Genomic DNA, 17,387 nt, shown 5'->3' with positions numbered 1-17,387 from the left:
GACAGAAGTTATCTCCACTGGTTCAAGAGCCTGATGGCTGAGAGATAATAACTGGTTCTGAACCTGGTGGTGAGAGTCCTGAGGCTCCTGTAGCTTCCTCCTAATAACAGCACTGAGAAGAGAGCATGACCTTGGTGGTGGGGGTCCCTGATAATGGATACTTGCTTTCCTTCAACAACCCCAATGAAATCTCCAGAAACAGCTATCGAGAACTCAAGGGGTCAATGGTTCCGAAAGACCAACCTGTTTTTTGTATCGCAAACACGAGGAATTCTGCAGATGCTGGAAATTCAAGCAAAACACATCAAAGTTGCTGGTGAACGCAGCAGGTCAGGCAGCATCTCTAGGAAGAGGTACGCTCTGCTACGCTCACCTACGCTCTGTCCGCCAGAGAAAGCAGGATCTCCCAGTGGCCACACATTTTAGTTCCACGTCCCATTTCCATTCTGATATGTCTATCCACGACCTCCTCTACTGTAAAGATGAAGCCACACTCAGGTTGGAGGAACAACACCTTATATTCCGTCTGGGTAGCCTCCCACCTGATGGCATGAACATCGACTTCTCAAACTTCCGCTAATGCCCCACCTCCCCCTCGTACCCCATCCGTTATTTATTTATATACACACATTCTTTCTCTCTCTCTCCTTTTTCTCCCTCTGTCCTTCTCACTACACCCCTTGCCCATCCTCTGGGTTTTTCCCCCCTCCCCCTTTCTTTCTCCCTAGGCCTCCCGTCCCATGATCCTCTCATATCCCTTTTGCCAGTCAACTGTCCAGCTCTTGGCTCCATCCCTCCCCCTCCTGTCTTCTCCTATCATTTTGGATCTCCCCCTCTCCCTCCCACTTTCAAATCTCTCACTAGCTCTTCTTTCAGTTAGTTCTGACGAAGGGTCTCGGCCCAAAACGTCGACTGTACCTCTTCCTAGAGATGCTGCGTTCACCAGCAACTTTGATGTGTGTTACCTGTTTTTTGTATGTTAGTAATGACCAATTCTAGAATAAAAATTGAAAATTACACACAAACTGCTGGAGGAACTCAGAAGGCCAGGCAGCATTTATGGAGGGAAATGAGCAGTTAGTGTTTCAGGCTGAGATCCTTCATCAGGACTGGAAAAGATGGGGGCAGACACCATAATGAGAAAGTGGGGGGAGGGGAAGGAGTGTACTCCTGTTTTGATGAAGGGTCTCAGCCTAAAAGTTAAATGTTCATTTCCCTCCATAGATGCTGCCTGACCTACTGATTTTCTTTGTATATTGTGTGTGTGGTGCAAGCTGTCCAGCTTCTTTAGAATCTCCTGTTGAAGGTTTGGCATTTGAAGAGCATGACTTTTAGGTTGTCATCCTGGGACATTGGATCTGTTTCTCTCTCCATGGATGCTGTCTGGCCTGCTGAATGTTTCTAACACTTTTTCTTCTTGTTTCAAGTTTCCAGCTTTTGTGTTTGTTTTTGTTTTAATTTTTTGCTTTTCAATCAGCGGCAGGTTTTGATGTAACTCAGTTTTACTATCTCCAAGACGTCGTAGATCCATTTGGCCTTCCCAGAATTCCTCTTTATTTTGGATTTTCACAAACTACTGTATTCTAAATCCTAAGGTTCTAGCATGGTTTGTTTTTGCTTCTCTCCACTTCTGCCAGGAAGATCGGTTCCACTAACAAGTCTTCAGCACCCTCCCTCTTGACACCAATCTGTTTCATGCATTTTTTCTACCTGATATTTCCTTTGTATTTGTTGCTTCTCCACTCCCCCTCTGCAACTTAAAACATCACTATTACCCCACTTCACCTGGTTTTGATAACCTGGAATATCAACTTTGTTTCTCTCTCCACAGGTACTGTCTGACCTAGTAAATAGCCCCAGAATTTTCTGAAAGTGATCCCAGCTCTTCATTCCCCTGCTACCATTCAGATAGAAGAATTATTTTAAAGACTGCTTTCCATGTGGCCCCATGAGTTACTGACATTATATAAAATTTATATCAGTTTATTCTAATGGTTGTGCAAATAAGCTCACACTCTTTTGAAAATAAACTAATTTCTTCTGCTCAAACACGAGGAATTCTGCAGATGCTGGAAATTGAAGCAACACACATCAAAGTTGCTGGTGAACACAGCAGGCCAGGCAGCATCTTTAGGAAGAGATACAGTCGATGTTTCAGGCGGAGACCCTTCGGCCTGAAACGCCGACTGTACCTCTTCCTAGAGATGCTGCCTGGCCTGCTGCGTTCACCAGCAACTTTGATGTGTGTAATTTCTTCTACTTCTGGAAGAAAAGCTTCTTACCACCCTGAGTTTCATCCACAAGATTTTTCCAGACATGAAAATGAAATGGAATATTAGACACGGTGAATAAGGTAAAAGTAGTTTATTGAGGCAGCGTGAAATAAATAGAACAACAAAATATATGTATTTATGTACTAGAACAGTATATATCTTTAGGTAATTAAAACGTGAACTATGTTTATAAACCGCACATCTTTAGATGTGTTAAGTAATCAAGGTGGCAGTAATATGACTTCCTATCACCATAAACAATTAGTAGGTCAAATCAGAATGAGTTTGGAAGGTTAATTTCCCATTATCCTTCATGCATTCAGGCCTCCAATAACATGCCTGTTACTTTCTTGTAAAGCACCATGCAAATAGAAAGTTCAAAGTACATTTATTATCAAATTGTGTATACACTATACAACCTTCAAATTGTATGAAGTATACAAAGAACGGAAAGGGGAATGGTCAGTTGATTCCAAACACATCTACAACACCTTTGTGAGCGAATGAACTCATGACATGTGTAAAAGTTAAAAGTTCATAATTCTATGTACATAACTGAAATAGTGCAGTCAAGTCTTGATTGTGATCTGACTTCCTCAGCTGATAGCTATTGAAAACATTAGGGTAATTTTGCTGCAATAAAAACAATGCAATGTACGGAGGGTGAAGGAAGAAAAGAACACAAAGGCATACGTATATTTGCATGGTTTTTAAAGGCAGAATTTTAACTTTTGTGGCTGAGGGAGAAGAGTGAGCGAATTCCAGGTGATTGAAGAAAATGATCTGAATGATTGATTGAATATTGTAGAGAACATTGAGTGCAGTAGCCAACAGACTTGCAATGTTTCAAACATCAATCTGGCCTGGTAGCTGGGAGGCTCATGAGAGCAACACTAAAAATCCCACATCTTTGTCAGCAGTAAATATGATTGCTTTTATTAAGTTAGAGATAATCATGTTTTATCTGGGCTGTTGTGCTGGTTAAGTAGTTAACAAGAGATGTCAATCATGGATTGATTGTGAGTGGGGAGCAACAGGCTTCACAGACATTCCGGCAGAAATTGACTCCTCTAGATGGAGAAAAGGCAGAGAAATACCAAAGGGAATCTTTGTTCATGGAATAGTTGGTGCATAAACAGTAGGGAGGCCAAGGAGGAACTGAAGTGTGGTTACACAAGAATTTATTAGTGTCACTGATCGCTGCAGTTTTTGTTGTCTATGTAAAGAAGAAGACTGGTAGGCCTCAAATGGATGTGAGTGGGAGAAGTGTGCTTGAAATTGCAAAGCAACCATGCATTCCAGGACTTTGCAACTGTGCCACGCCAAAAGAGAATCGAGTTTAACAGTAGAAGAAACTGAGGGAGTATAGATGGTAGGCTGAAAGGAAAAAGTAGGTTTTATAATGTTGGAAGTTGGGTGGGAGTGCAATAAACAACAGTGGAAGATCAGCTGGAGATTGACAGTAGGGTGACCTAATTTTGAGGGCAGAAAAGTGAATGTGAGGTCCACACCGTGAAGATGGAAGGAGCTGAAAGGTATCGTCAGAGGGGATAGTTTTACTGTTTATAACCAAGAAAAAAAGATGAACAAAGAACACAGACTAATTAAGCTCACAGTGCCTAATTAAATTAATCCCTTCCGAGAAATATAGAATTACTGGTAATCCAAGGAAGGGAGACATACTTGGGCTTAAGATGGTCCAGATGTAGTTGAGGATAATTAATTAAACAGACACAGTTAAATTTTCAGCCTGTGGATAAAAATAAAATTATTCAATTGAAGTTAAGTGAACTCGGCAATTGTATTGTATCTCAACTGATTGTCAGTTTCTATTACGTTTCTTAAGCACTGCCAGAAAAAATTCTCACTTTTAGGGTTTTTTGGCCATTGCAGCACAGAGCTGCTACACAGCCTTCTCCGCAGTCTCAGATACTTTGAGTTTATTAAAACGGGCTCTAACATGATCAGAACAATCACATCTTCGCTTTCATCCAATAGTCTTTGGTGAGCCATTTGAAAGGCCGTTTTAAATGTTCCCCTCTTGACGTAATTTCTGGTGAGCACAAACACAGTCTTTTTGCTCCTGTGTATGCTGTGAGAAAGGTTGTCGACAACAGCTAAGCCTAAGCCCCAGTCTCTCTCTTCCAAACATAAACAGAGGTTCCTTTCTCCTTTGTCTTCTAAGTGAACTAATAGTTCATTGACAACCCAGTCTGTCACAGCCAGATCAGAAGTGTCATAAGCAATAAAAGCATCATAAAAACAGCTATGCATCGCAAGAGAACAATAGCTATGCCCTTTTAACCGGGAGGTGCAGAAATAGTAAAAGTACCATACGTCCCAGTAAAACAGATGGTGGGTAATCATTATAACCACAGTGGAAACAATTATAATGGCAGAAGCCAAACATAATGAAGCTTCAACTTCATCCATTGTACACGCATATCGATCAAGCAGAATAATACTCTGCCCCCGATGATCTTCAGGTGAATAGCAGGTAACATCAGTAGCCAGTTGAGGAATATCCAGGTGGCATGTATTAATCCAGGCAATAAGTGGCGCCAGTTCACAAGTACAATAAAATGGATTCCCTTTCAAAATCAGTACTTCCAGGAAAAGCTCTTCACTTGCAGGGAAAATTAATTGATTGAAAGTTGTAATTCTGTTATAGCTTAAATCAAGATATTTTAATCTATTTGCTGTTGTAAGAAAACTTAAAGGAAGCTTACTGATTCTATTTCCTCCAAGTAAAAGTTTTTGGAGAGATTTGGTGCTTCTGTAGAGTTTATTGGGTGCAGCGGTTAATTTATTATTACTGAGATCAAAGGTCAGCAGACTCTTCAAATATTGCAATTCTTTCCAATGAACCTTTTCTAGCTTGTTATTACTCAAAGACAGATATGTCAAGTTACATGGTAAGTATTTATAAATTTGACGTGGGATAGACTCAAGGTTATTGGAGGATAAATCCAGATGTGCTAAATTAATTAGATTTTTAAATAATTTTTTATAACGTTTGTCTTCCTTCTTCCACAAGATATCCAGACGATTACTTTTGAATTCTAGAACCTCCAGTGAGTCACTGTTCAACCCTGATTCTGTCAAGGTGAAGATGGCATTGCTGCTTAAGTTTAAAACTTTCAAATATTTAAGATTTTTGATAAAGCCCATTTTGTGTGTGACACCTTCAACGACAAAGTAGTGTTTGTTGTAACTTAAGTCTAATACTTCAAGATGCTTCAGCTCTTTAAAAGCATTATCATAAGCTGGATCAAGTCTGTTAAAAGAAAGATCTAAATATTTCAAATTCGGCAGGGTCATAAACTCAGTCCCATTCAAAGCTTGCCCAATCGCATTTTCTGACAAATTTAGGCACCTTACTTCATTAAAGCCTTCAAATTGCTTTGGGTTAATGAAGAAAATACTGTTTGCACTCAGATCCAATGTTTTTCCGTAACGTTGACAAGGCCATTTTATTGTTGGTCTTTCAATATGATAATTATCATTAACATCATGTGATTCATAAACCTGATGATCATTTTCAAAGAGTAAATATGGATCTTTAAAACCTGATTCCATGTAAGGAAAATGCTTACCTCGGTAAACTGAACCGTAAAAAAGATCTTCATCACCTGATAGAGGTGATATCCTATTTTCTGGTAGATATATTAACCTTAGTGCTCTAAATTCATTAAAGATCGATAAGTTTGCCTGTTTAATGAAGTTTGTACCTAAGTTTAGGATGGTGAGGTTACGCAGTTTGTACAGTGGTTGCAGATGCTGATGATTAAGCTCTTTGAAAACATAGCCTTCAATATGTAATTTCCTCAGGGACACTAACTTGGAAAAATTCTGTGAAAGCTTTATATTTTGTGGATAAGCCATTATTTTATAATTGTATGATATATCAAGTTCTTCCAGTTCAGGCAAGTGGTTTAAAAAGTCACCATTAGCAATTTCAGAAGTAAGGAAATTAAAGCGAAGGTAAAGGCCCTTTAAGTTGGTACAGTTCTGAAACCAGCTGCTTTGTAATTCTTTTAGAGAATTGCTGGAAAGAAATAATGTCTTCAATTGTGCAAGACTTCGAAAAGCATGAGGATGTATCTGAATAGAAAGACCTCCAGGGCATGGTTCACAAGGATAAAGAGTATTGTAACATCTGGGACAATTTCCACTTAAATCAAGGAGCTCCAGCTTAAAAAGTTGACTGAAATCCTTGTCATTTATGGTTTGTATCTTGTTGAAAGAGAGATGGAGTGATCTTAAACTTTTTGGCAAGTAACCAGGAACAGAGGTCAAATTATTTAAGTCAAGAGTGAGGTTCTTCAGCTTTGTGTAACGTGAAAATGCCTTATCTCCCACATGGATGTTGACATTGCAGGGGTTGTAATGATAACAGTTCCTTGCCAAATAAAGTGTTTCTATGTTGGAGAGATTTGGTAGGCTTTTATTCATTATTTTTAAAATCTTATTTTCATTGAGACTTAAAATTCGTAAGCTGGATGGCAAACCCTTTGGGATGTAGAGGAGGTTATTTCCATCCAGGTACAATTCTTGCAGTTTTACCAGTGAGGAGAAACTGTCCTCTGAAATTATCATGCCTCTCGCCTCTGAACTGTCAGGATGATAGTTATAGCTCAGATCTAGCTTGGTTAGATATTGGAGATTTGAAAATGAGGAACTGGAAATATTCATTATCTGATTGTCTGCTAGATTTAGACTGGTTGTATTTGAAGGTATGTTTCCAGGGACAGTTTTAAGGCGGCGATTCCTACAGTCCAATTGAATGGAGGATCCATTTTTCTTTATACTCACGTCACAAGGGAGAGTTCTGGGTATCCAACTGTCTGCAAGCAGATTTACGACAAAGTTGAGCAGCAGGAGGAAGCACATTAAAGTCAGCATTGGAGCTGGAGTTCCTTTTGCCTAAAGAAGCATTTCAAATGAATTAAAAAAAAGGGAAGTTAATTTTACTTGTCATGTTCTATATTTAAAAGTAATAATTTTCTTTGAAAGGAGACATGTTTGACTCTTAATTTTGTCACAAGAAAATAGAGTCACAAACCTCCATTAAAAAAAAGAAATCCAGGAAGTTTGCCTGCATTTTTTTAAACAGTTTACATAAATCATTGCTTTATTTTTATATAGTTCAAAAGCGAATGCTTTTGTCACCACTTAATGACATCAGAATGAGTAAAATCCTATTTACCCTGGGTTTGCAAGTGTCAAGTTCATCACAGCAGTATTTTGCTTAGAATTCCCAGGAGTGCGAGCAGCCCTGGAATCAGAGCTAACAGGTGTTAGTTTTTATTGCATTGTAGGTCTAAAAGGTGTGTTACTGACAATGCTGTGGTTCTGGGATCAGCCCTTCACTGGCACTGGCACACCAGTGAAATGCAGGAAGTGATCTTGCCACCCCATTAGTGTGGGTGTGAGCATATGAGCTGGTAGTGAGGGACTACCTGTGAGGGTGCTCCAGTGCGGCTACTAAGTATTTAGATGTGGGGTCTCAGGGCTGCACCCTGGCTGACATGGTGAGTGTGGGCCGTTGCTTGGGCAGTGGCTGCTCCAATCCACTACACACCACTCGGACCCTGCTGTCTCTCACCTTTCCCGTGTTGGATAAGTTGGGAGTTGGTGTCTTCTGTACTCAGCTGGGCTGAGCAGGAGAGCCCCACATCTCGGCAAGGAACAGCAGCACCGTTAGCCCCAGCCCTCAGAAGCAAACCAAGCAGTGTGATGTTGTGGTACAGTTTCACTGCTGGAGAAGCCAGCAGTGGCAGGAGTTTGCTACAAGATCCCAGCAGGGCAATGCCACCAGATCTCTGTTGTAACCTACAGTTGGTTAAAAGCCTCTATGTTTTTGAATTCCAGGAACAAGAAGATTCTACCTGTTCTGCCTTTCAGTCAATTGATTTATGTTCTTTTTCTATGTGATTAAGCACATTTAGCTTTAATTTTGAAATGAGCAGTTTCAGATCTGTATTAGGTCACTTCCTAATACAGAGAATAAGAAGTAGAAAAACACATTGACTGGCAGAAGACTAGAGGTCTATGTCAGGAGCTTAAAGCAGTTTCTATCTAAAGCCATTCTGTTGTTTTCCCAGCAGAGGCATTGCTTGTAAATTGATGTTATATTCTTTAGAAGTTAATCTAAAGGTATCAATAAGATTTTGCTGAAATAAAATATTAATTTTGAGTTCATTAGACACTAACATAGATGCTAATGGACTGCATACACTACTTACTTTTAGTTCTTACATGTAGGAATCTTATAATACTTAATTGCAGGAAACCTAACTAAGTTCTTACTTATGTGTGTATATTTACTTGTGTGAATGGAGCAATGTGGTAATTGCACTGAATTGTGTTGTTTTTCCAGTTTTACTCCTTATTCACTATGTTATACCATTGAGTCTGCAATAAAACCAAGGAGCTAGGAGGCTGTATCCTGATTCTCATGTCATTTTTGAATGGAGTTTGGCTGACTGTCTAGTTGATGTTACAATAACTCAGCAAGGGCAGTACAGTGAAAAAGTAGAGATCAGCAGGTGCTTCAACAACTGCAGCTACAGCTAAAACCTCCTTACATCTAAAAAAACTGCATCATGGAACAGAATCAAGGTGCTTCTATCTCCACATCTTAGAGTTCTCATACATCAGCGTCGTCAGCTCGTGCAGCAGCAAGAGTCCACGCAAGGGTAGAGGCAGCAAAGGAATGCACTTCATTTGCTGAGAAGGAGGCAAAGCTTGAGATAGAAAAAGCAGAAGTGCAATTGGAAGAGGTAAATTTAGAGGCTGAACTAAGCGCGCTTACCCTGCACCGAGAGCAAGCTGTAGCCATCGCACAGGCTGAGGCCTTAGAGGCAGCTGGAGAACTGGAGGGAGTAACGAAATTGGAAAGGGACAGCAAAGCTGTGTCAGAAAAGGACATTGCGGAGTGTACAGGCGAATACATGAAAGCACAGCTTGAACTTCACGTGTCAGAGAGCCCAGCAGCTTTTCCTGCCACTTCCCTGACTTCAGTGTTTCCTGGTGGCAGCTTTATTATGTGGCAATCTCCTTCCAGTTGATGGCTCACGCCGACAACCCACCAGAGCCAGTAAATCCCCTATGGCTGATGATACATTTATTGATACCTTGATACCTCTTCCCAAAAATACCAACCCAAGGGCCCACCACAGGGATAATGAGCAGTGGATGGATGCTAAGACATCTCACCACCTCCACAGCTCACCACTGAATGCTACAGCAGAGTCGTATGTTCCCAGAACAAGGCAGCTTCTACCAGTTTGGCACCTGCAACAGAGCCCCTTGCACGATATCTGGCTCACTGTGACTTAGTGAGCACAAGCCTTTACCAGTTTGATGGCAAACCTGAGAGCTATAGAGTGTGGCGTTCGTCATTCAACAATGCCACTAAGGAGCTTTGCCTCACCGCGACAGAAGTGCCGGATCTACTGGCAAGGTGGCTTGGCAAAGAATCCAGTGAGGACGTCAGGAGGATACCCTCAGTGCATGTAAGTGACCCTGTGGCAGCTCTAGAGAAGGCATGGGAATGGCTCCAAGTATGTTACACCGCATCCGAAATTATTGGGAGGTCTCGATTTAAGAAGTTAGATGATTTTCGTAGAAACTCTGCAAGGGCCAGGTCAAGTTAAGGAGAAGTGGGAAACCTTTCTAATGGAACTTCAGTGTCTTAAGGACAAAGGGTACTTGCCAGGTTTGGCCTACCTGGAAACTGCCTGTGGCATTAGCTCCATAGTGGAGAAACTCCTCCAGGGACTACAGAAAAGTGAATATCCATTGGCATGAGACTCAAGGAAGAAAACAGAGGGTATTTTCCTCCACTTAATTACCTCACCAGGTTCATCTGCTATGAGGCACGCAAAGGAATCTACCCTAGCTTCACTGTTCTGAGTAGCAGCAGCGCACCCAGGAAATCAGACAGAACTGAAGAACATAGAGCACGATGTCTGTCCGCAGGATGGAGATCTCCTCAGCTGAGGGTTTGCATGTGGACTCCTCTGTAAAGAGGAGTGGTAGACCAGGGAAGAACTGACCCATTCATAACAAGCCACACCCACTCAGGCAATGCAGCGGCTTTAGAGCAAAGACCCTCAATGAAAGAAGGGCCTTTCTCAAAGAGAATGGAATTCACTTTAAGAGCTGAGCTTCTGTGAGTCACTTTGCGAAGGACTACAACGCCACTGTGAAGGGTGGCGAGTGTGATAGCACTCACCATAACACAGCCATGCACCCAGAAAGCCTGATTTTTTTTTTGAGGTCTAAGTCAATTAATGTAAGATAATACATTACCAAACAGATCAATTAGTTTGACTTTTTGTGGCTCCATGATATGTTTTTTTGGCAATATACAGTATTTCAACAAACCAGTTATATCAGTAGTTATAATTCTTCATGTTTTGAAACAGTTTTCAAAGATTATTTGCTTTAGGGAAGAGTATAATTCTTAACTAGTTAACCATGTATGATGAGAACTTACTATTTTAATTCCACATTTAAAAATGCAGCACTGGGAATTAAACTTCCTGATGCATCACCCGGTCCCAGCACAAAATGTCCTTGCTGTTATCACTTGTTACAACTCAGCTTTCTTAATGTTGATAATGTTTGAAGCAAGGCATGGATGGATCATTTTCCTAGAGAGATCACAATTCTGTTTGCAATTAGCCTTTCAGAATTCAGAGATATCTGCATGTGTAAGAGCTCATGAGAAAAAGCAATTGATAGTTCAGTGATCAATAATCATATCTATCACCCAGCTAGGCTGTCTTTTCCTATCTTATAATTCCCAATCAATAGAAATCTTCCTTTTAATGTGATATAGTTATGTATCCTTCAACTTTATCTAACAGAGATAAATAAGTTTTTCTTGGAGCAGGAAACCTCTTCCAGAAATCAGCAAAATGTTGCTGAAGTTATTTTATTACATATTCACATTCAATGCAGAGAATCTTATGATTTACAACAATATAGGTCGATTCACCAAGATGCTCAACATTAATTATTTCCTGCATCAAAATATCCCATAAAATCCTACTGTACATCCAAATGAGTCATTGTAAGGTCTACAAACCCATAACTTCATACCAAGCAACTGAAAGCCCAGTACTATAAATGGACAAGTAAGTTTTACAGCCCCTTTGTGCTACCAATTGGAGTTAAAATACACAACTTTAATCAAGTCTGCTTAACAGAAACAATTCAGTAAAGGAAAGATTTTGCTCACCATTATAGAGTCTCTGCTGGAGGCTTCCTCTAGCATTAAAATGCAATGATCTTAGTAGATGGATGCAAAGACAAAATTGGGGAAGTGTGTGTTTAATCAAAGAGGAACAACACCAGCAGTTCAGCTCAAGCTACTACGTCAAGGCAATATTTCATTTGCCCCAATAGTTTTTACTTAGGTATTGCAAAACACTACATGTGACTAAAATTAGTCTGAGAAGCTACCGAAGCCACACTGGACAGAATAACCATGCCCAGATATTAACCACAATTAAAGCAGGAATTCAGCTAAGTGGTGAATGGATGTGCAGGGAAGTTATCAGCTGTAAGCAAACATAAATACCTTAACAATGGGAAACATTGAAAGTATTTCCCTGTGAAGCACAAAGGTAAATCATGAACCCTATTGTCGCTGGTGGTATGATGATAGAACAACCATTCCACATACTGATGACCTTTCCATTGTCCACATTATTTGAAGGTAAAGCAACACAAAGTAAATGGTTCATCTCCAAATCTGTGGCTGCTAAACTCCTAAAGGGAATAGCATTGATTTTTCTTGTTGACTAACTTCAATCGAAGGATATCAGGCATCCTCAGTGCAATGAAAAGTCCTGAAAAAAATATTCCTTCTTAGAAAAACAATGTTCCTCTTAAACAACATATGGTTGTTTTCATTTTAGTCTTTTGGTTATGTACAGAGAAGTGAATAAAGTTCCTCTTAAGACCAGAAAACATCTTCCTTGTTTGGACAGAGCTCTGAGAGAGCTGGGAGACTATGAAACTACCACCTTCTATGCAATTTGCACCTGTTGGTATTTGTGGGCTTGTGTATAGCCCTAAATAATCCAGTTGCAGTTCTCATCGAAAGTGTAATCGAAGTTGTTCCTTTCTTCTCACTCAACAGATGGCTAGATTATTAGGAAAACGTGGTTAAACAATTTCAAAATCCCACATTAATGATATTTCTATTTTTATTTATAGACATGCACAATCTTTACAACAACCACCCTCCTGCCAGGCCCTGTCCTCTGCCATTGTAAAGCAAAATCACAAACAGTTGGGCTATCTTGAATTTTTAAGTTAGAGTCATAGAGAAGCATAGCACAGAAACAGGTCCTTCACTAAGCCATTTAAAATGCCAACTCCCATCAACCTGTACTGGCACCATAGCTCTCCATACCCCTACCATCCATGTACATATCCAAATTTCTCTTAAATGTTGAAATCGAGATTGCATGCACCACTTGCGCTGACAGCTCTTTCTATACTCTCACGACCCTCTGAGTGAAGAAGTTTCCTCTCATGTTCCCCTTAAACTTCTCACCTTTCACCTTTAACCCATGAGCTCTGGTGCAGTCCCACCCTACCTCAGTGGAAAATGCCTGCTTGTATTTTCCCCTACTGCCGGCTGGTGGTTTAACGGTATCTGCACCAGACTTCAAGGCAAGTGGTCCCAGTTACGAATCCAGCTGGCCCCTTGCATGCTTTCCAACTGTGCTGGGTTGAGCATCAAGCTAGCAACTTGGCCTTGTAAAAAAACCCAGAGAAATGCTAAGGAAATGGCAGAGGTTGCCACTTAATGCGCCACAAGGCATGGAGAGGAATAACAACAATTTACCCTATCTGTTCCCCTCATAATTTTGTATACACCTATCAAATCTCCTCTCAATTTTTTACCTTACATGGGATAAAGTCCTAACCTATTCAATCTTTCCTTATAACTCAGGTCCTCCCGACCAGGCAACATCTTTGTAAATGTTTTATGTACTCTTTTCGCCTTATTTACATCTTTCCTGTCGGTAGGTGACCAAAACTGCCTACAATACTCTAAATTATGTCTCATCAATGTCTTATACAACTTCAACATAACATCCCTCTTGAAGTGATGGAGAGAGAGCAAGTGAGTATCACATACGTAGGTAGGAAGGGACTGAACCCAGGAGGACAAGAAGCTATGAAGAGACGAGTTTGGTGGTGCAGAAACAGGCAAAAACAATTCGAGCAGCTTTGGTGTGAACCTTGGGTATGAAGTAGAAACAAGCAATGTGGGTTTGGGGAACAATCAGGTTGGAGGCCCTAAAGGGGAGATCTCCACAGGTGATGAGGTCTTTGATAGTATGGGAGACAGTGGCCTGATGAAGGTTCTTCACCCGAATGGCATCTGTCCATTTCCCTCCATAGATGCTGCCTGACCTGCTGAGTTCCTCGAGACTTTTGTGTGCTGTGTTAAATGCAATCACAATATTTGAGAAGCATGTAGGCAGCCACTTAAATATCCAAGGTTATGGACCTAAAGTAGGTAAAAGGGATTGATATAAGTGTAACAATGGTTGATCCAGGTGACCCAATAATAATAACAACAACTTCTCCAGTCTGTAGAATGGCCATTTGTTTTGAAAGTATGGTTTTATTTTTAACACCCTAAGGGTCATGAGAACCTTTTTAAAAATTACTGCTTTAGAGCATCATAAAATCTACAGGACTCAGTGAAGAATGTATTGCAAAAAATCTAATCGCAGGTGAAATGGAACAAATACTGACTCCCTTTTAGGCCCAGCAAAAGGATATACTTAGCTAAAAAATAAACAACGATAACGTTTGTCTTAGTCGAGTTGGCCAAGAAATAGACTTTGGCCAGGACGTTGGTAAGATAACCAGAAGATAGAATAAAGATAAATGCAAATAAGGGGAGAGGAGTTTCTTCTTAACAATGTGAGTTTTATGATTCCATATAACTTTCAAAGGAGAATGGGATCTATATTTCAAAATGAGAACAATATTCTTTGCAATGGGGAACAAGTGTGGACCAACTGAATGACTTTAAAAGACAATGGACTGCAATGCTTTCTAAGCTGTAAGATTGAACCATTTCCCATATTCCTTTATATAATATAGAGGTCATTTGGCCCATTGAATCTAAGATGGCTCTCAGAGCATTCCCAATGAGTCTCATTCCCTCTGACTTATTCCCTCTCACATTCCATCAACATTTGCCCTCCCAGCCCTTGATTCACCTATCACCACACCTACAACAGGAGCAATTTACACTGGCCAATTAACCTACTAACCAGAATGTATCTGGGGCATGGAAAAAAAACAGAATGCTCATGCGGTCACAGACAGAACTTGTCAACTCAACTTGGACGGAGTGTGTGGATCTAAAGATGGCACCGGAGGGTGACTTCTCCCAGCCCATCAGTGAAATAGTTAGATTCATCCTATTCTAATGTCTTTATTTTCCTTTTCAGGGTGACTGGTGTCCTGTTAGGATCTTTGATTTACAGCGGCACTCAAAAACTGCGGTTCTGCATGACTGCATGTTCCTGTTCTTGGAACTTACCGATCGGCTGTGTTTCGGTATGTCCAGGTTTGGCCTGAAGTCAAGTGACTTTGGGCACGTGCGGCCCCTGTGGACATGAATTCACACCGGTGTCACGCACTGAAGCGCAGCAGGAGTCGAAACATCGAAGACAGCGAGACCGGCTGTCAGAGGGCTCTGCACTCAGTAATCGATTGGCCAATTCTCAAGTTAGCAACTTGAAATCAAAAAGCAACACTACAGACTGACTGTAACATTGAAATGGCGACTGTTGTCTCCCCTGTCACTGTGGAAGGAGCGATATCTGTCTCTCTCTTGTTTGTGAGAGAGCCTGTGGGATGTCGAATCGTTGGAGTGAACAGTTAGTTTTCGATGGATTGTAGATCATAGTGTCTCCTCAGGGACTTTGCTGTTGCTTGCATGGTGGGTGGTGGGAATTCTGATACCTTTTGCTGGAATAATTTGGGGAGGGGGCAGAGGACTTTGGGGTTCTTACGTCTTCTTTCTGTCATTCATTCTTTGGGGGTTTTTCTTCTGTTTCGAGGATGTCTATGGAGAGTAAGAATCTCAGGTTGTATATTGCATATGAAACCCCTTTTTACTGGGTGTCTTTGGAAATGTGGCTTGTTAGCCCCTTGCTAACAGGTGCTGGACTCCATGGCGATAAATCCATCTTTGTCAGGCTCGGTACATCTACAGTGTATATGACTTTGGTCACACCAAACCCTTGAGGTTGGGATGTCTCGGCCATCCAAAGCACGGTTTGTGTGAATGCTGAATGACTTACTACCCCTTCCCCGCCCCACAATCACACATTGATAAGAAATAACAGATCGCACACTGCATACAATTATAAAGAAAATATATTTATGAACATTAACTTAACCAAAGAGTTATAAAAGAAAAGAAAGAAACAAATAAAAAGGGCCAATTTCAATTAAACAGTCAACTGTGCAAATAAGTTGGAGCTCATCTTGAACTTGTCTAACTCACGTGTAACCTAGGTTAATTAAACCCACGTATGTAATGTTAGAAAGCTCCACCTGTTGAGTGATGAAAACGAAGTTTACCTAATTTAAAAACGAGAGAACTTGGATTAAAAAAAAGTTATGTGAGAACTAGGCATGGCTGATGCATCGCATTAGAAAGTAAAGATATAAATTGTTAAAAGTGGAATTAGTAGTGAGTATCTCTAACCTACTTACTTGAAAACCTCAGGATGAACTCCCTGGAGGAGAGATGATAGTGATAAAAGATCTACTGAAGCTACAGCTATAACAAGCAGCAGCTGTAACGAGACAATATCAGCAGGACGAATGTCCAAGATCTCTACCACATAACCGGGACTTAGTTCTGTTAAATCACACCAAGGGATTTGGTGAGATAAAACTTTTATTGTTCCGAGTATATAAATTTGTGTGTGAAATACATTCAGTAGTGTAACTGTAAAATGTTTGGAAGTGACAATGTGACATTGGGTTAATTTGAAATAGAAAATAGAATGTGTATAAATCTTACAGATGGTAATCCTGTTTTATACAGGTCAGGTTTTTTTTGTGTAAATGTTGTGAATTGACTTTCCATGGATGATCAACTATTTCATCCAATGAACCAAGAAACAAGATCACGAGCCAACCAAGATGAAGAACCATTGCAGGAACGAGATATTTTGTGATGTCGAGGATTTAATATGGTTGGACGTATAAGTTTATTTTCATTCAAAGGATCTGAATTTAATTTTCTGCAAGAACTGATTATTTTTGCAAAGACTTTGGTAAGTTACTGAATGGGATTTACTTTGTTTAAAAGTTGTGATGATGGAGAGTTGTCATGAAAGGCGTTAAGCTGTATAGATAAAAATTTTTGAATTTGAATTTCAATTTGTAGACATACTCACCTGAACTGAAACTGAAGTCAACCATAATACTTAAGAATAGGAATTCAATTAGTTTTCTAACTAGGGATAAATAAAAAGGAAAAGTTAGTCTGTAAACCTTTAACTGGAGAATAACACTAGATCTAGTTAGTTAGAGAAATTAGAGTAACAAAGTTTACTGTAATGAATCTCACTGATTCTAACTAAACAGGAATTTGGTTTTTGTTGATATGTCTGGGATATCTCTGAGTTTTGGAACCTAACAGAATGCTGGAATTTTGAATTGTTCTTACTCATGCAAATATCTTGATTTTTTTAATAAACAGAACTTACCTCCAGAAGAGTGTGTTTTCTCCTCACAGTCTCCTTCTGATATCCAGACTTCTGTTGGCCTACTAGTACCTAGTGTCACACACAAAATGCTGGAGAAACTCAGCAGGCCAGGTAGCATCTATGGAAAAAAGCACAGTCGATGTTTCAGGCCGAAACCCTTTGGCAGTACTATTGTAGTACTATGCAATTAGATTTTTCTCATAACGAGTGCGGTGACCAGTCATATGAGACAAGACAAACGCTACACAGGTGTTACACACGCACTATACCCTTGGTCTGCATGAAAGCACACACCGCCTTCTGAATGTTGCTCAAGGTCCATCTCAAACAA

General features: G+C 40.2%; 1 protein-coding gene across 1 annotated transcript; it reads right to left on the bottom strand.

Moving 5' to 3' along the window:
- Positions 1 to 2,428: 2,428 nt before the first annotated feature.
- On the bottom strand, positions 2,429 to 11,575 carry LOC140199113 (toll-like receptor 8). Its single transcript, XM_072260655.1, has 2 exons — positions 11,527 to 11,575; positions 2,429 to 7,199 (listed from the first exon to the last, which is right to left on the bottom strand). The coding sequence occupies exons 1-2, from the start codon at positions 11,560 to 11,562 to the stop codon at positions 4,056 to 4,058; spliced, it is 3,180 nt and encodes a 1,059-aa protein (XP_072116756.1). The 5' UTR covers positions 11,563 to 11,575; the 3' UTR covers positions 2,429 to 4,055.
- Positions 11,576 to 17,387: the final 5,812 nt, after the last annotated feature.

This window comes from Mobula birostris, chromosome 6 (genome assembly GCF_030028105.1).
Source record: "Mobula birostris isolate sMobBir1 chromosome 6, sMobBir1.hap1, whole genome shotgun sequence".
NCBI classification, from domain to species: Eukaryota; Metazoa; Chordata; class Chondrichthyes; order Myliobatiformes; family Myliobatidae; genus Mobula; species Mobula birostris.
The sequence above is the reverse complement of the archived record's forward strand: the minus strand, read 5'-3'. Positions and strand labels throughout refer to the sequence as shown.